We start from the raw sequence: 19,849 nt of genomic DNA, 5'->3' as shown, positions 1-19,849 counted from the left end.
CCATCCTCTTTAGTGCGGGTGAAGATCTGCTCGCTCCTCACTCCATCCCCAGCTCGGGTAAAAGCCAGCACCTGGATGCTGTAGTTGGTATATTTTTCCAGGCCATCCAGCTCCAGGGATGGCTGGGTAGTAGTGACATTCTTTATCTCTCCCAGCTCTATAAAATAAAATAAAAAGGAAGTGGAGTTATTGCCAAGTGCACTCTTCTCCCAGGTGTTGATACCTGCAGTGGAAATATTGGGTGTACCAGACAAGTAACACTTCATTATTACAGAACAGCAATGAATTATAATGAATTAAAATGGATTCATTTATGTCCTGACTTCTTACCACTTGAAGAAGACCCACTTTTCATTTTCAAACTCTTTTTTTTTGTTGCAATTTTTAAAAAAATATGATGAAGAGAATTGAAGAAATTCTACAAGCAATGAGATTTTTCATAAAGAGCAGATAACAAGAGGAGATTATTGCGAAACATCCCCTAGAGAAAAAAAATGAGAACGTCGGTTATCTTCATAAAGATTTTCTGGTTATGAGAAAGACCATTTCTCATAAGGAAAATGAAGAAAAAGTCCCCTTTATTTTAAAATATGCAGCAAGTGCTGCTGCAAAGCACTTGACAACAGCAATACTGGCTAACAATAGATCTGAACAGTAAAATCAGATTTACTTGCAGGAAGATGATGCATTTCATAGGAATCTTTTTTTTGCAGCAAGCTAAGAAGTACAACCCATATGGCAAAAAAGCTTTAAACATATTTAGGGCAGAAAATAAAGCTGAATAAATGAAGAAAATCCAGTTTTAAGCATGGCGTCACTGTAAACATTTAATTTTATACCCTACATGTCTACATTTTTCTGTATGCTTCTCATGCATTTTTCATCTGTATTTTTAAAGAAATTGGTGGTGATTTCCAAATATTTTTGAGTCTACCACTACCAGCAGTGACAATGGGCCTCTGGGTTACATTTCCACTCTGAATTCCCCTGTCCACACTAACAGAGGCCAGGATTTGCACAATTGCAGGTTAGACTGAACTGTGGTTCTGGTGGATGAAAGAAAAAGAAGGGAGAGAGCAGTGAAAAATCCACAGGGCAAGTAGGAATAAAGTCACATGCATCTCAAACCTACTAATTTGTTTAATTTACAAGAAAGGGCCATACGTGCAATTATCAACACACAATAAATTAAGATTAGTAAGGCATCACATTTCTCCTTTGATCCTTTCACTCAGTCTCTGCTCTGGAGCCTATTTCCCCAGGAATTATGCTAAGAGTACAAAACAACAGAAGAGACTGGCATGGAAATAATGAGATTTTCCTGAAAACATTTCCTTCTTTTGCCCTCAGCTATGGAGATGAAAAGTGTCCTATCAAAAAATAAGCAATAGTGTATCGAGTAGGCAAAGAGATAACCAACCAAATAAGAGTGAAAACCAGGTTTGGGTTGGTTTTTTCTAGATCCATGTCACCATTCTTATAAAAAAACCCCAATTTTGGACTCTGCAACTGAGGTGAAATTTGCTCAGGTGATGTTGTGTACCACGGGAGTGTTGCAAACCCATGGTGGGAGCCTTCCCTGAGGTTCCTCCAGGCAGCTTTGCTGCTCTGTTAAATTAGGAAAAATTATTGCTTCCTCACAGGTAGACAAAGTTTTCTCTAAACCAAAGAGAAAGGGAGTAAAATGCCTTCACAGCAGAGAGAAAATTATATAAAGGCCACATACAGCTTTTTACTTGGTAATGGATTGGTTCCTCTCACCTCCATCCAAGAGGTTGGCCCAGTAGATAACCCTGAATCCCTGCAGGATCCCATTCAGGGTTTCCTTTGCCAGCGTTGACCAGGAAATGGAGATGGTTTCTGGGGACGTGGCAGTGGCTTGCACATTCCCTGGAGGGCAACTGGGCACTGGAATAAGAGATTCACCATTTTAATACACTGGATACAACTCGATATTCATCTTTTAGCTACCCTTTATTTTCACTGCTATCCCACCACTCAATATTTAATAACCATTACACACTTCTAACAATGCAAAACCTTTATTCTTGCTATAATCCACGTTTCTGCAAGTGCAGCTGTTTTCCCTGGAATGACTTTTGATGTACTATTTCCCCACTTGATGACTTGTCTTTTAAAAGGCTTTTTGTTGCTTCTTTTGAAAGATAAACGTGGAACAGAAATGTGCAGAACATTCTGTAAGTAATTTACACATATTTTTTAAAGTTTACAGCCAAATTTGTATCTTTGTGGACAATTCTAATGTCCTTCTAAATTTGGTGGAGGGAGAAAGAAAGTGAGCACTTCTTTAAAAAACATAGCAAAAATGGTCATAAAATATTTTAATGGACATTTGGAAAAACTGGAAAAAGTCAACCAAATCTAAGGCATTTTCTGTTGGCCATTTATTGTCAAAGCAATACAGCAGAATTAGTAACTGGCATTGCTTTTAAAGCTTGTGGCATCTTTAATTCTAAGAGGGACCCAAAACTGAGTGACAACCAAAAAAAATTCCAGGAATATCAAGCAAGCTGGATTCTGAGGAAAAAAAAATCCCATTTTTATAATATAAAATATATGCCTGTGTGAGCATACTTCCTTGTGAGGTCTGGCAGTGAGCTATGCCTAGAAATGTTTAGAGTAAATAACTCCCATCAGCCTTTCATGAAAAGCCTGCCTCAAAATCTGTGCCTCTTGAGGATTTTAGATGTCTGATATTCCATTTTGTCCATTGAAAAGTCACATTCCAAGCTGGCACTGGTTTCAGGATATTGGTGTTACTTTACAGTAGCTGAAAATCTTGCACTGCCTTTAGGATTATTATCTGCTGTTATACTCCTCTAAAATACAGAACCCTTTTTTTTTGGTCTGGGATCATTCTCTTTTTCCACTAGAGGACTCCCTCTCATTGTTTGAGAAGTACTTTTTATGCAGTTTGAAAAAAAAAAAAATCTATATCGTTCCTTGGATTAGACAGGGTGAATTTTGCCTGAAATAGGAATGATTTTTCTGTCAGTGGTCTGGATAGCCTTAGTTAAACACACATCTCTTTTAATACTGCCAAGACTGTGCAGTGCAAGAGCTCTGCTTACAGAGCAGATTCATCAGAAAACAAAAGAAATCCAACAAAAGTAACAATATTGCTTCACCTTTCAGAGGTTCACTTCTCAAAACTATGATGAGATGACTCTGGAGCAATGATGAGATCACAAAATTTGCAAATATGTGAACACCAAAGCATTTGGCTTCTTAATGAAAGTTTTGGTCTCAGTCAACGTCATTCACAGCAGGATAGATCACATTAGTACAGTTTTTATTTACCTGGTAAAATAAATTCACTCTTGCAATGAAAATCAGACAAGCTCCAGGACCAGACTCTTCTCTTGCACCTTTCTATCTAATGTTTGGTCTTTTATCATCCCTACTTTGATCATCACCAATCAAACAACAAATGCAACAAGGTAAAAAGACAGAAAATAGTAGTAATAATAATAATAATAATAATAATAATAATAATAATAATGTGTCCCATGAGAGTTGTTTGCCAAGGACCTACCGTCCTCAAGAGTTGTGGTGATGATTTCCTGAGAAGAAGGTCCGATGCCAGCCCGGTTACAGGCCTGCACCACCATGCCATACTGGGTGAACTTTTTCAGGTTATTCAGTGTATAAACCTCACTGTCCCCGGTGGTGTCGATGCTGATGATGTTGAACTGGAAGTTTCCCCCTGCACTGTACTCCCGATAACCTATCTGGTACCCACGGATAATTCCATTCTGCAAATGCTTCTTTGGAGCCTAAACAGAAAATGGAAAGTTACACATTGAGTGCACACATCCAAAGTTATGCTGTTCCCCCTAAAATTTTTGAAAAATGGACAAGTTTAACCTTTTTTTTTTCTTACTGAATGCAAATCTATTTCTAGGTAAAAATTCAAAAATACTCCCTGCACATGAAGAAGCTGCTTTTATCAATGATATAAATTTCAGGTGTGATTCTTTCAAATCTGTGCTAAAAGACCTTTAAATGGTTCATGCACAAAAAGTCCGATTAAGAGACACTCTTGAGTTTGAATTTATGATGTTTTGTTCTCTTATCAGGTGAATCAATCCAAGCTGAGTTGATAAGGGTATATTTGCATTCCAGGCCACCATTCACTACTAATTGTGTTTTTGTCAGGAGCCCCCACCATTCACTGAACCTTTAGGAGGGCATTTATTGATCTGTGCAAGGCAGTCACGGGAGTTTATTCAGTCCCACGTATTAGGAACATTTTATGCTGTGCTTTGAAATGTGCTTCTGTTCATTCAGTGTGTAGTGGAGAAAGATGATTAGATAACGAGTGCTGGAGGCAACAATGATTTGGAAAGCAGGGATTTGCATACGGAATAGCTGCAATATATCTGGCATTCAGGGATATGGACAGCACAAAATGGTTGGGCCATAATTATGTGCCACATTTCTCAGTCACAGTGGAAGATTCCCTGGTCCTGACTAGTGGAAATCATTTGTGTGCTCTGCAATATAAAAGGTGATCGAGTGCAAAGCAGGGGTTTTCAGCTCAGGGAAAAAGCTTGTTATTGACAGCAATACCTATTAAAATTCTATTTAAATAATATTGGACTAATTTCAATATATGATAATGTTCCTGATTTTCTATGTATACGAGGCATAATTAGTACAAGCATTTTAAGGTACAGTTTGTAATACAGGAGCAAAAAACTCTTTCCAATCCTCCAAACCTCTTTCATATTCCCAACAGATGCCCACAAGCTCATCTATCCCACTGCCCCATAAAAAGGTCTTTGTGACACAATTTATCTGCAAAGGGCTGGACTGGCAGAGGCAGCAACTTTGTCTACTCCCATTAAATCTCCTGAGGAACAGATTCTCAAGAAAAACTCATTTCTGCCACAGGACCTGCCTGTTTTGGGGAGTTTATAGTCCACTGGCCAAAAGTCTCACTGGAGATAATAAAACCAGGGCAGGATTCACCTTCATCCACTGTCCTTGAATCATTTCTCTGCAAAAGCCAGCACCCTTTCAAATTTAAAATGTGTGTCACTGTATGGAACTGACTGATTGAATGATCTCTTCAGATGGTTTTTTTTCTCCGTCCTGCCTTGAGAAACAGACATAGAACTCAAACTGAGGATACAATGCCTGTAGGAACCCAGAGTGCAGAGAATGTTTCTCTGCCTGTTTTGAAGGGTTCTACCCCCCTGGACAACACTGTTTTTGACCTTTGTCCTTGGAGAAAATGCCTACCCTCTGGGAAGAATTAGAATCTACACTTGTGTGAACTAGGTGATAGAATACTAGGTAAGATTGTCACAGGGTGAAAAATTTACAAGATTTGAGTTTGTTAATATAGTAAATAGATAAAAGCAAAAACTTCAAAATGGAGGATTGTTGTTGTTCTCCAGACCTTCTTCTTCATCTATTACTCCATATTCTGCAGTAGAAGTAGTTTGGAAGGACTGGATAAAGAATTCCGCAGTTCCTGTCTATGAGACTAGATGATTTCTTATACATTGGTGGAAATGTAAAAATAATGTACACTTTTAGTGCCCATTGGTTAATTTACCTTTAAAAGACTGTGTGAATCTTGATAATTGGGCATTGTCCTGCATTCTCTGCTCTGTGCTATGTCTGGGTCACATTAAGTGGCTCTATTTCTCTGATAAGATTTCATAAACAACTATCTGAAAGCACAGAAGGCTGATAGCACCGTTCATGTATTGAACTCCTGGCAAAGACTCTCAAATTCTCCCCCAGGAGGGGAGGCGTAGTCAGGGCACGGTCAGTGTCAAATGCCCATTGTATTACTTGGATCAGATGTACCTGACCAAATCACCAGATTCAGTTCTTGAGATCCTTGTAAGTCACACTGCAGGGATAAGGATGGGGTTTTAGGAATCTAAGAGTATAATTGTTTCCTGTTTGAATATTTCTCTGGTTCTTTTTGTCAAACCCTCCCTAACTTCTTTAGAAACACAGAGGTTGTTTTAATATCAGAGCTCTTTGTGTGTAACTTATTCTGGACAATTCCATGGCTTTGTGATCTTTAAATGTTTGGAGAAGGAGGTATTTTTAGGTGGGTCTGTGGGGTGGAAACTAAGGTCAGATTTTTGTCTTTGACTTCAGATATCTTCATAGAATCACTGAATGGCTTGGGTGGGAAGGGACCTCAAAGACCACCCAGTGCCACCCCCTGCCATGGGCAGGGACACCTCCCACTGTCCCAGGCTGTTCCAAGCCCCAATGTCCAGCCTGGCCTTGGGCACTGCCAGGGATCCAGGGGCAGCCCCAGCTGCTCTGGGCACCCTGTGCCAGGGCCTGCCCACCCTCACAGGGAACAATTCCTGCCCAATCTCCCATCCAACCCTGCCCTCTGGCACTGGGAAGCCATTCCCTGGCTCCTGGCCCTCCATGCCTTGGGAATTGTCTCTCTCCAGCTTTCCTGCAGCTCCTTCAGGCCCTGCAAGGCCACACTGAGCTCAGCCCAAAGCTTCTCCTCTCCAGGCTGAACAATCCCAGCTCTCACAGCCTTTCCTCCCAGCAGAGCTGCTCCATCCCTCTGCTCATCTTGATTGACAACAAATTGACTTCCAGACAAACAGTTTGAACAAAGCAGCCACAACAGCCTCTTCACTGAGAATTCTGCAATTATACTTTTTCACTTTGAATGGGGATAAAATGAAAAACTGATTTTTTCACAAACTTCTTCATAATTGTTTTAAGTCAAGGAATTGTTTTTCTTTAAATAAAATATACATTTTACCTTTTTTTTTTTACTTTTTTTTTTTCTTTTTTTCCACTTTGAAACATTACACAGTATAAAACAAACTCCTAGTCACTTCAGGGCAAAGCACTGGAATGTTCTGCTTCACAACAAATCCAATGTTCCTTACTATTATGACCTGAATACTTCATTTTCAGTTGACTTTTTGCACACATAACTCATTTGATAAATAATCCTTCTGATGTATAGACATATTTTTGGTAGAAAATTGAGTGAAGCAACTTAGTGTTCTTGGGGAAAAATATTGTAAACCTTGTCAGTAGCCATAGAACATTAGGAAAAAATAAGTTTCAGTCCATGACCTTACTTTTTTTCTCACAAAATTCAATATTTTGTAAAACAGGATATCAATAACTTCTGTAAAGTATGACACTCCATAGTTTTGTGTGTGTGTAAATAGGAATAAAGAGGAGAAGGAATTAGGCCATGTCTAAATTTAATGGGTTCATTTACCTAATGTAAAATACTACATGAAAAAGATAATGAATATTATCATGCTCTTTTCTAAATGAGAATTCCTGTTTAATTCCCATTATCTCTGCACCAGTTTAAACTACCAAAAAGTGGTGAGTTTTATTTAACAGCTCAGTCTGAAACCCAATGTTCTGTGTGGACATACAGAAATTGGATCAAATAAATCACAGACCAATACAACTTTGCTTAACTAGGATTTTCTAAGAGTGGGCTAAGACAAAACTTTAAATGAAGATTTACAGCTGAAGCAAGCTGCAGAACTGGCATTTAATACAAGATGAAAGATAATCAATGTGTTATTCCCTGCCCCTTTTGCCATTATTGACACTGTATTTTAATAAAGTTTGCCAGCTTTAAATATAACCACGGTTTTCAGCACAATCCCTTTTGTACAATTGCATCACAGCCTTTCGTGGCTGAAGCTCCACATGCCTCCAAAATAAAAATTACCAAGGTCAGGTTTTTTTCTTGTTTTTTGGCTTCCAAGACAACATAGGATTGATCTCATGGGGTATTTCTTTATTCTTAATTACAATGTATTGCTCACTCAATGAGTGCCTTCTGCACAGCATCGTAGGGACCTACCCCCAAAGTTAGGATTCAGCATGGAGCCAAACTGGATTATGTCTGTGGGACCATCTTAAAATAACCTTTTTGAGTAATGGACTAAAACTGCTCTGACCTGGAGAAAACTGCAAAAAAATCAATGGAAGTAAACAGCTCACTCCTGGTTTGGGACTTCTTAATAGGGAAGAGAAGATTTTTTCATCAGCTTACAAATTGTCATTCAGGAAATCACTCTTCCAATAAATCAGGACTACACAAGCTCTTACCCAGCCCAGTGACTTCACCTTAAGCTTATTTCAAAATGTGAAAATCCATCTCTCCCTTCAGCTCACGAGACCAGGCTAATGAAGTGTATATTCAATATATAACTCATTTCTGTGAATATCTTGTTGTATTAGATACTGATCTTTGCTTGACAAGAATTCACAAACCAAATTCCCAACATGATCTTGAGAACACAACCCCAGCTGCTCATTTGACATCCTTCAATCTCAGACAACACCCAGAGACCAGGACATGCTCAGTTGTACTTGAAGTGTCCTTGAAGTACAAATTGAACCATATTTTAGGCAGTTATTGAAATGTAGGTGTGGGAATTCTGCTTGTCCTGTAGCTGCCTGTTCACATCTGTGTCTATAAAATTTAATGGCAAACCTTCAGAACCACAGACAGGAGCTATAAACTCCAGCAGTGAGCCAGTGGTGCCCATCTTCTCTTGCTGCTTTTAAAAATATCCCCCAAAGTGAACTTTCTAAAAGAAATCAAGCAAAGCCTTTCAATCTGCCTGCCCATAAATCCACAAAAACAAGTTCAGGCATAGAAACTTGAAGGTTATAGTTGACCTGAGCAGATACTCACACTTCTTAAGTGGTTTACAAAAGAAAAAAACCTATTAAGCATTTGTTTCCGTTGTTGAGAATCACTGTACACCCTTACATGGCTTCAAAAGCTGCTCCTTCTTTTGCTCCACAAGTCTGTGACTAGTGACAAATATCTTCTGGTTTTGGAAACCATTTGATGAAAAGCAATGCTGATATAAATTTAAGATGTGGACAAGATCCAAGAACCAGCACTGCACTTTTTGTGACCTGTGCAGAACCTGCCTTTTAAGGAACTGGCTTAAAACTAGAATATATTCATTACTGTGCAATAAATAACCAATCACTCAGAGATATTTGGTTAATAAGCAGAACCTCACTGCTCCTGACCTTCTGAATGATCCATATAGACAAAAGTCACATCATCTACATTTGCAGGAGTAATTAACATCAAGATAGAAATTAATCATTATTATTATTATGCCACCATACCACTCCAGCACTTTATACTACATATTTCTGAATTGTAAATATATGGAATTACCAATGCAATATACAAGCAGTAGATATCACAAAGCCATTTAAAACATGGTTTAAGTACCTCTGGTATCATACAAAAGCATTTAAAACATTCTGTCACTGACAAAATACTGTGAAAAACCTAGAAAAATTGAGTCACATGACATGCCAGATTTTTAAATGATACTAGTTGATTATATTTTTGTATTAATTGCTCTTCATCCATTTTCATGGACTATATTGAGACACTCATACTGCTCTCCCTGTGCAGTAAGGATCTGTCCCAAAATCCAGTGGGAAAAAAAAAAATCACACTGGTTCCAATGGTCTGGGGAAGTTTTGCCCAGAACCACAGTGAAATTTTGTGAGTGTTCATTTTCTAAACATGTGACCTTATCTCTGAAATCAGAAAAAAGAAGGAAATGCAAGCAGCTGCTACTTTTCTCTCCAGTGGAAGGCTGATGCTCCCCTCAGTGGCAAATATTTTAAGATTTGTTGGCAAAGGCATCTGCAATGTCTCTCCTAAATAAAATAATTAAGGCACAGTTGTTATAATACTCCCCTGAATGCACCCAAATACTGACAGAGCCTATCTTGTCCATGGATGTATGGGTATTTACCTTCCAGGTGACTCTGATGCTTTGTGAGGATATAGGCTCAAGCTGGACATCCTGAGGTGGACCATCAGGGGCTGGAAAGAGAAGGGAAATGCATCAAACTGGCCCTCATGGCCCAAGGAATTCAGCATTTCACATAAAATGTCACCACCTTAACACCCCAGTGTCACAGAGGTTGGAGGCAGTGTCACATGGAAAACTTCACCAAACAAAAGCAGGGCCAGGAATCTTCTGCATTCAGGTGTCATCTCTGGCCAACAGCAAAATATAACATGTGCCAAAACGTAGCAAGCTGGCACATAAAATGAATAGAATAGAATGAATAATAGTGATTTTCTTGGCTGGAGATACTCTCACAGTGCTGTTTCAGCATACCTGGAAGTAGGCAAGACAAATTCTCAGCAGTCACAATCCTGTGGGTGATAGAAAAGCAGCAGAATTCATTTAAAGCAGGTGAGCCAGAAGCTCCTAATCCAGCCTTCAACCTGTTGCAAACTTTCCAGTAGGATCCCCTTTGCTCACCACATTCAGTCCAATATCAGATATTTTACACAAACCCCTGCACACTTTACACTCTCCCCCTTCCCAGTAAGAACTCCAGCCTGGAAATCAGACCAAAAACATTTGGTAGATGGGAAAAGCTTCTTGCAGCTCCTGCCTGAGCCAGGAGAAGTTTCATGGACCATCAACACAGTGCCAAAGCTGTGCAGGAGGCTTTAAAGATGGGTGAAAAAAGAAGGAACCTCCTTTTCAGCTGGGCAGCTACAAAGCAGATCAGGATCAGCTGGGATTGAACAGAGAGAAGTGAAGTAAATTGCTTGCTCAGCGAGGTAAATCACTGTAAAGGAAAGATCTGAGGAGAGGGCTGGAGCCATCTCGAGCTGCTGCAGAGGGTTCCCTCGATGCAGAATATGGCCCCAGTAAAAGGGATTAAATTAAGTTTAATAGCATGACAAAGGAAGGAAAGCAATAAAAAGGGTGAGATGGGGTTGTTAGAGGTGGAGCAGCAATAAATGACAGCTGTGGTGAAAGGAACCAGAACATTTTGCTTTACTGATGAAAGCAGAGACACAGAATACAGCCTATAATATGTTTAAGTTATTAAATGTGCCCTATTCTCTGCCATTCCTGACTGTCCTTCAAATTTCCAAAGCTTGAAAGAACTTTATTTCCATTCTTCTTGCACTAATACAAAGGAAGGAGAAGAGGAAAAAGTCCACTAGCAAAAATGAGATATCTGAGTTTTTTGAAGCCTGACCTTGATTCTGTCCCCCTGTTGACAAAAATGAATGCCACTTCTCCAGGGTACATTATAATGTAGTGGAATTTGAGAGAAGCATTTGATGCTAAAAATGGGTTTTAAAATGTGCCCCTTAACATGCTGACTTTTCCAAGAAAGACCCCAAATGTTTTTCACAGGCCTGAATAGTTAAGTGCTCCCAGCACACCATGGTGAAATGCTAAATAAGAAGTCATTTGTTTTACATACTTAATGTCATACAGAGTTTGTGGCAAGGGTATAAAGAAAACCCAGATATCCCTGTTTCCTCTATCGATTTCAGTATTAGGCAACGGCCATAATGCTGCTTTTTTTCTGACAGGCATTAGTGCAAGTGTGTACTGGCATCTATTTTCCAACACATGAGCTAATTGGGGTTGTATGGAAAGAAAGATATGGTCTGCAAGCTTGGAAATCATTCCATCCTTAACTATCCTTTTGCCACAGAGACCTTTTACAGTTTTCTTTTTAACAGAGAGATTTCTTTGCAATACGTGATACAGAATCTGTGCCCCCTTTCCAATAGCATGGTTGGAGTTGCTTGGTTTTTATCTCGTATTTCTGGGACCTTTATTTTGCTCCCTGCTCATTACCTACTCTCTGATCCCCTGCACCCATGCTGTTCTCCATTGCCTGCTGTAAAAGCAGAGAGCAGAAGTAAACAGTGATCAAAAAAATTGTGTTCCCACACTATGTGCATCCCCTGAAATAAAAACCCAGGAGAAAAACATCACAAACTCTGCCTAAGCCTGACCTCCTCTCTCTCAAATCTTCCCTAGGTAGATCAGTGACTTTTGAATACAGTTCCACTCTGCTGGTCTTTTTCTCCCAACAAACGGCTCCTCAAAAGACAGCGACAAAAGGATCATTTATTCTGAAATGTGATTACAAAGAGCCAAATAAAATGTGATGTTAAGGTTCCACCCTGCTCATGGGGAAGCTGGTTTTTTATTCCAAGGCCAGCTGCTGATCCTGACAACTTAATTACCAGTCAGGAAAAACTTGGCAAGTAAAAAACATTCTGAGCATGGGTGAATAAGAGAGCACGAGAGAGCTGATCCAAGACCCACCCCTCTATTTTCCACAAGGAAAGATGGGCATTTTGGGGTTACAGATGACTCTGGCTAGAAGAATGAATAGTCTGTTTTCTCTAGTGATTTCACATTTTCTTTGCACAAAGGAAGGGAAAATCTCTGATCAAAAAGTAAATATTTTTCAAATAAACTATTCACTGTTAAATCCATTCACTACATGCTTTCCTTCCACTAGAATGATAAAAGAAATGCAACTTATGTTGTTTCCAGCTTATTCTGCTTTCCACTGTGAGCCCTTGTGTCCTGTTCCTACTCAGAAAGTCCCTCAGAACCAAAACCATGTTCTCCTGACAAGGGCTGTGTTTTCACTGTAGGAAAATCACAGAGAAATTAAGTGGGAATTACACAGTTGTGTTCATAGGAGCTGAACTGAAAATCAGTCTCTGGGTGTTCAAATCCAAGACCAATATAAATCTTGAAAGAGAAAGGGAATTTTCACTGCCAGAACACTGTCACCTGGTTGTCCTCTCTATACCCCCAAAGAAGGAAGCAGGGCTGACTGAGCATAAGGTAAAGGAAGGCAGAAATTCCATGACACGAGTGGCTCCAGCCACTCTTTTCCACAAAAGGGAAAAATTCCCGCACAACCCTCCTGGTGCTGATGGAGGAGAATAAAAGGTTAAAGGTAAAAATAAAGGTCAGATTTGATGATCTTGGAGGTCTTATCCAACCTAAACGATTCTGTCATTCTGCAATACAATGCAACAAAGAACAGGGGGATAACATTAACAAGTGACAGCCAAGAGACTTAAACAGAGACCAGAAATATAAATGGTGGGTGGGTTGAGTGAGGGAATATTCAAATGAAGAGTTGATTCATGTGGACTAACATTCTCAAAAGGGAGTAACTTAAATTAGTTACCTGCATTAATATCTAATAAAGAAAGCCACAATACCCACAGGGGAGGCACCACCACTAAAAATCGGATGTTGCTGATTGAGTTGCCTCACTGTAGATACAGGTGTGTTATTCCCACCAGCACAAGCTGAAAATTTGGAGCACAATGTCTTCTTTGACCACTAGATGCCACTGAACAGCTTTAATTACAGCCCTGCACGATGAAGTTGCAAAAGTCACAACATTTCATTGGAATAACTCAGTACTCCTTTTGATGCAGCTGCAGCCACATAAGCAGCATTTCATGCAACGATTCCTGACATCAAAGAGAGATAATTCCCACAGAATTTAGAGGCTGCAAAGCCGGGCATACCTGCTTCATCAGTGGTGATGGTGAGCTCATTGCTGGCCTCGCTCTTGCCGATGCGGTTCTTGGCGTACATGCGGATGTTGTAGGTGGAGGATGGGTGCAGGTCAATGATGGTGGCTTGGTTTAGCTGAGGGGAAACGTCTCTGGTTCTCTGGACAGAATCCCAAGAGTCTGTTTGATAAGAAACATCAATAGAAACAGACAAAGAAATGGTGGCGTTAATGTGGGTAATGCAAGCATGAAGTTAAACTGTTTCATGCCATCGCTGTGTTAATCCAGAAAACACACTTTGCTACAGGCAAATCCAGGGATCCCCTTCCTTGGCAGCACTCCTGACTGCTCCAGGAGTGCTGCTGAGAACAGTGGGATTTTAGCTCTGGGGTCATCAGCAAATCCACGGAAATAGCTACTCTTTGAGGAGGTGGTGAGCACAGCAAAGACCCCCAGTTTCGTGAGGGTGGTTTCTTACCATTGGGACGTTGGAACTACTGCACAAAAATGGGACCTGCTGCCTCAAAGGGATCCTCACTCAGTGAGAAAGTTGGTTGTGCTCAAAAAAAAGGGAGGGAAGGGAGTTAACAGGAATGGCCCAGGGGAGACCTCACTGCTCTCCACAACTCCCTGACAGGAGGGTGAAGCCAGGTGGGGATTGGCCTGTTTCCCTTGGCAACAAGTGACAGGATGAGAGGACACAGGCTCAGCCTGTGCCAGGAGAGGGTCAGGTTGGACATCAGCAGGAATTTTTTAATGAAAAGGGTGCTTAAGCACTGGAAGGGGCTGCCCAAGGAGGTGGTGGAGTCCCCGTCCCTGGAGGTGTCCAAGAAGGTCTGGATGTGGCACTCAGTGCTCTGGGCTAGTGACAAAGTGGGCATTGGGCACAGCTTGGACTTGATGGGCTGGGAGGGCTTTTCCAACCTCAGTGATCCTGGGATTCTATGAAAGTTATCCCAGAAGAAGGAAAAATTAATCCCAGAGGAAGCCCCTGCCCTGGAGAAGCACAGGAGCAGCCCCGAGGCTGGACGTGCCAACACCGGGCTCCAGCCACAGCTGCTCGGCACTGAGCCCTGCGGGGCTGCCCAGGAAGAGCAGAACAGCCCCAGTGCTCCGCTGCTGCTCCATTGCTGGGTGGGCGGTGATTTGGGGTCTTTGGCTGCACAGCCCTGTCCAGCTGCTCCCACAGGGATGTGTCAGGAACAACACAGAGCTGCTGCTGCCTCAGCTGCGGCTGCACCGGGGGAACCCCTCCCGCCTGGCACAAGGCTGCTCAGGGCAGGCAGGACTGGTGAGGAACACACCCAGCCTGGCTCCAGGGACTGAACTCTGAGGGGGTTTTCGGAAGGAATTCTTCCCTCTGAGGGAGGAGAGGCCCTCGCCCAGCTTGCCTCGAGAAGTTGTGGCTGCCCCTGGATCCCTGGAAGTGTCCCAGGCCAGCTTGGACAGTGGGGCTTGGAGCAACCTGGGATAGTGGAAGGTGTCCCTGCCCACATGTCACAATCCTATGAGGGAGAGATGCCTCTGCCCCAGTTAAGGAGCAAATAGGACGGCAACAATGGGATTTTATTCAGCAACATGGATTTGATTTCACAAGAAGTGTGAGGTAGGGAGAGAGAAAGAAAGAGGAAACACCTGTCAAAGAGAGGGACACAGAGCAGGAGATGATCAGCTGGAACTACATGAGCTTCAAGGTCCCTGCCAACCCCACCCATTCTGTTGGTGTAGAAGTTACTCCAGAAGTGACCCCACAGCTGCTTTCTGCTGAGCAGGCCCTGGGCCAGGACAGGGGAGCAGAGGGGCGAGGCTTTAGGCACAGGGGCACCTGCAAGTTCCTTCTGGTGGATGTTTTGTGTGCAAAATAGAAGTGCGAAGGGTGAGAAGAGCCTTCCCAGCACTTTCCAGGCGCAGCGAGCCTGGGCAGCAGCAGCCCTTCCTCCCTGCCCACGCCACACTCGCGCTCCTTCCTAAGGCAGCTCGGCTCCCTGGCCGTGCTCAGCGCCGGAGCGCGGCTGCGGCGGCTCCGCTGTCCCGGCTGCGCAGCCCCGCTGCAAAGGCGTTCCCAGCACAGCTCTCTGCCAGCCGGGCTCAATGTGCGGCTTTCGTTCGCCTTGGGCGAGCAGGGACAGCCCTGCCCTGCCGGCCCGGCCGGGAGCTCTCCCGCTGCCGCTGGGGCTGAGCAGCTGCTGCTCTCAGGGTACTCACTGGGGCCAAGTGTGAAAATGCATCAATACCTCTGAGAGACGAGAAATGAAATCCATAGACTCTTTTCTTTCGTCTTACAAACTTTATTAGAAAAGACACAAATTCTTCAGTAATCGGAACATTGTTCTCTTTTTCTTTGGTTATTTTCTGGGAAATTGAAATGTTTCATAAGTACAACATATTGTATATTCACGATTTTATATAATAGACTGTAATATAAATATATAATATGTAATTAAAATAAATTATTTGCTAGTTTTACTTATTCACTGAATTTTATCTTCATTTTTCTATTCTTAAATTCTTCTTCTTAGACTTATTCTCCTTGTTCTAACTACACTTCTTCTTTGCTATTCTAACTATTCTTCTCTGCTTCTTCTATGTATTTCTAAATTCTCCTTATTCCTATCACTCTTCTACTTCTATGTATTTTAAAATTCTTATTCTTATTACTCTTCTTCTTATATATATATTTTTTTTAAATTCTTATTACTATTCTTCTATGTATTTTTAAATCCTTCTTCTTTGTCTTCTCCACCTTCTTAGTCTTCATCGTCGTCTTCGTCATCTTCGTCATCTTTGTCTGCTTTTTCATCATCATCGTCTCCATCTTCATCTTCATCTTCTTCGTCTGCTTTGTCATTGTCATCATCGTCTTCATCTTCATCTTTGTCTTCGTCGTCTTCTTCATCATCTTCGTCATCTTCTTCTTCTTCATCTTGTCTTCGTCTTCTTTGCCGTTGTCTTGGAGTGATTTATGCCGACAGTCTATTCCGGATCCTCTGCTCTATGCCCAAGAAATGGTTGCTGTATCTTCCAGGCCCAGGGCCGGGTGTGTGCGGGGCCGTCCTGTTCCAGCCCCAAGCCTCAGGGAGCCGAGGCAGGCAGAGAAAGCACACCAAGAGATTCCGTCTGAGCTGCTTCGTCTGCCCCACAGAGAAGGTCGATGCCAGAGAGACGCCAGGGCTTTGCCTCCTGCTGGAATCTTCTTTGTCTTCATCATCTTCTTCATTGTCTTCATCTTCCTCATCTTCTTCCTCGTCTGTTTCAGTCCTCGGGCTGTGGCGCCAGGCAGGGGCACCGGAACAGCCCCCGCAGCGCCCGCAGCGCCCGCCTGAAACGCGAGGGACGTTTCCTGGGGGCAGGCACCGGGCTCTCTGTCCCTGCCTCAAGCACCGGCTCCTCGAAGGCAGGAGAAGCCGCGTGTCCCACAGGGGCTCGGCCTTGCAGGGCCGTGGGCGAGGCACAGAGCGGCCCTGGGCTGCACGGCTCCGGTGCCGGGCCCTCAACCCAGGCCTCACGGGGGACAGGCACTGGGAGCCCGTCTGCCGCAAAAGCTCTGCGTTTTTGCTCTTTGTCTTCTGCGGGCAGCTCCAGGACACTGACCCCGTCCCATTCATCCTCTGAGTGCAAGGGCTTGTTCCAGATGCCACGATCAGTCTCGTCTTCCCAGTTCTCCTGCATGAGCTCTGGGATCCCCTCTCCCAAAGGAATGCTCTGGCCTGGCAGTGACTCCTGGGACTGCTCTGGGTCTCTCACCAGGAAAGGCTCCAGATCATCCAAGAACTGCCAATATTTCATTTCTTCATCAGAGTCCTCCATCCTCCCCTGCACTGGCACCACTGACCCTGCTGCTGCCTCCTCCTGCTGCTCACTGAGGGCCTGGGCTCCTAGCTGGGCAGGCGAGGGGCTGGGAGGGCTGTGTGGGGCAGGCACCAGGCTCTCTTCCCTTTGGGCTGTAGCTGCTGCTACTACAGCCATCCACTGCTGGATTGCATACTCTTTCTCATACTGCTGCCTCAGTTCCAGCATCTCCAGCAGCGCCTGGCTCAGCATCTCCCCGGTGATGTTTGGTTCCTGGTACCCTGAAGCCTGGCTGCTGGCTGGGGTGTTGAAAGGGACACAGGGTGGGCTCCGTGTCCCTATTGATGGCAGCTCCTCACTGGTGACAGACGGAGCTGCTGCAGTTTCTTCCTCTGGGGCAGGAGAGGCGCTGCGCAGGGCAGGCGCTGCCTCTGCTTCCACCTCTGTGCCCACGGGGCTGGGAGAACGCGGCTGTGCTGTTTCTAAAGCCATCCATTGCTGTAGCGCATATTCTTCCTCCCGCTGCTGCCTCAGTTGCAGCATCTCCAGCAGTGCCTGGCTCAGCATTTCCCCGGTGATGTTCTGCTCCAGGTAGAGTGAAGCCTGGCTGCTGGCTGGGGTGTTGAAGGGGACACTGGGTGGGCTCCGTGTCCCTATTGATGGCAGCTCCTCACTGGTGACAGACGGAGCTGCTGCCTTTTCTTCATCCGGAACAAGAGGCTTGGGGGGCTCCTCCTCCTCAGCATCTCCGGATGGGGCAGCAGCTGCTGGCTCAGCCTCCATGGCAGTGCCCGGGGCAGGAGAGGAGCTGCGCAGGGCAGGCGCTGCCTCTGCTTCCACCTCTGTGCCCACGGGGCTGAGAGAGCTGGGCCCCACGGGGGGACAAGTCTGGGGCCCCTCATTGCTCATGGGGTGCAAGGGTCTGTCCCAGATCTCGGAGTTGATTTCATGGCCCCATTGGAACACCTCTTGGGTTGTCACACGTTCTTCCCATTCACGCACCTCTTCGTATGTCTCACCATCTTCCTCCCACTGATACAGCTCCTGGACTCTGACAGTTTCTTCCCGTTCATAAAACTCTTGGTGTGTCTCAGCTCTGTACCGAGAAACCTCTCGAACACTCACACACACCCGGCATTGGTACAGGCTCCTGCTGGCTCCCCATTGGGAAATTTCTTGGACACACAGTACCTCTTGCTCTTGGTATGTCTCTTGTACTGTGATGTCTCCGTGGAAAAGCCCCTGGTCACAAGCACCTTCCCTCTGGGAAAACTCTCGGTCCATGTCGGCAAAGGGCCTCTCCTCCTCCTCAGTCTCTGACAGTGGCAGGGCTGACCTGCACACTGCCCCTGTCCACTGCCCGCTGGGGGCCTGGGCTTCCAGCCAGCTGGGCTGGGGGACCGGGAGTTGGAGTTGGCTCTGTCCTCGTCACTATATTCGTCTACTGCTAATGTCGTCTAGCGCTATTGTCGTCTAGCGCTATTGACATATAGAGCAGACGAGCGCAGGGAGCTGCTTCCTACTCAGAGAGCGGCTCTCCTGTGATGGGCACCGCAGGGCTCTGCGTCCCTTAGATACCCTCAGCCAGGGCCGGGCTCCCTGATGTCACAAGGATCTCTGGCCACCACCATGTCCCACATCACAAAGGACTCTGACGCCACGTGCCTGGGTCACAAAGGGCCACCCCTGGCACCCCAACAACAGTGGAGCCGACAGGAACTGGCATGGAGAAGCCCTGCCTCAAGCTGTGCTAGGGGAGGGTCAAGTTGGACACCAGGAGGAATTTCTCCATGGAAAGGGAGGTCAGGCCTTGGAAGGGGCTGCCCAGGGAGGTTTGGAGTGCCCATCCCTGGAGGTGTCCCAGGAAGGCCTGGTTGTGGCACTCAGTGCCCTGGGCTGATGACAAGCTAGGCACTGGGCACAGCTGGGACTTGATGGGCTGGGAGGGCTTTTCCAACCTCAGTGATCCTGGGATTCTGATGGAGGGTTCTTAGACTAGCAGGGATCACTCAGAAAGTTTTGTCCCAAATTCACACTGAGCACAAGCTTGGAGCACTCAGAGCTGGGGGCTCAGCACTCTCCAGGACTGGTGCCGTTTCCCTGACTCATGTTAGAATAAAGGAGCTGTTTGATGCCAGGGGAATGTAGAACCCTCTTCGCTGTCTGTCTGTAAAAGGAGTAGCTCCCTGTTTTTATTCATGCTTACTTTTCATCTGCCTGTTGTGTTTTTAATAAATTATCCAGACATATAATAGGAAAAGGGATGGAAATCAGCTAAACACAGTAGCCCCTCTTTTTCAACCAAGCATTGAATTGCTGCAAATAAAATAAAGGAATTTATCAATTTAAAGCATTTTGATGTCTTTTGTGAGTTGGCATCCTTCATTTCCGCCTTACTGCTGGCCCTTTTAACCTCTGCAGCATCCTGGGGGGATGTCCCTGGAGGCTCTCAGGGTGTTTTACAGATGGGTCACTGTGGGCAGGGCTGCAGAAAGCTCAACAGATAACAAAGATGAGCTTGAAAATAGAAAGCTCACCCAGATACAAAATATTTGCCCAAACTGTGAATTCTTTTTTAAGGGCTTTCTGGAGGAGGCACAAGTTGTCACAGTGACACCTGCACTTGGCTGGTTGCAGGGCCTGTTTGCTTACCCAGGAGGTTTTATTTGAACAGAAAATATTTAGGAA

The 19,849-nt window shown here is 44.2% G+C and overlaps 1 protein-coding gene across 2 annotated transcripts in view; it reads right to left on the bottom strand.

Moving 5' to 3' along the window:
* DSCAM (DS cell adhesion molecule) overlaps nucleotides 1-19,849 on the bottom strand; it is a 445,238-nt gene that overhangs the window by 80,967 nt on the left and 344,422 nt on the right. For both annotated transcript variants that reach the window (XM_039553264.1, XM_039553256.1), the window contains exons 15-19: nucleotides 13,385-13,552; nucleotides 9,804-9,874; nucleotides 3,557-3,797; nucleotides 1,762-1,908; nucleotides 2-157 (exon numbers count right to left, since the gene is read on the bottom strand). In XM_039553264.1, coding sequence (XP_039409198.1) covers nucleotides 2-157; nucleotides 1,762-1,908; nucleotides 3,557-3,797; nucleotides 9,804-9,874; nucleotides 13,385-13,552 — 783 coding nt within the window. The remainder of the gene's footprint in view (nucleotide 1; nucleotides 158-1,761; nucleotides 1,909-3,556; nucleotides 3,798-9,803; nucleotides 9,875-13,384; nucleotides 13,553-19,849) is intronic.

The sequence above is a fragment of the Corvus cornix genome, chromosome 1 (assembly GCF_000738735.6).
Source record: "Corvus cornix cornix isolate S_Up_H32 chromosome 1, ASM73873v5, whole genome shotgun sequence".
In the NCBI taxonomy this organism is placed as follows: domain Eukaryota; kingdom Metazoa; phylum Chordata; class Aves; order Passeriformes; family Corvidae; genus Corvus; species Corvus cornix.
Note: the sequence above shows the minus strand (reverse complement) of the source record. Positions and strands in the feature narration are given on the sequence as shown.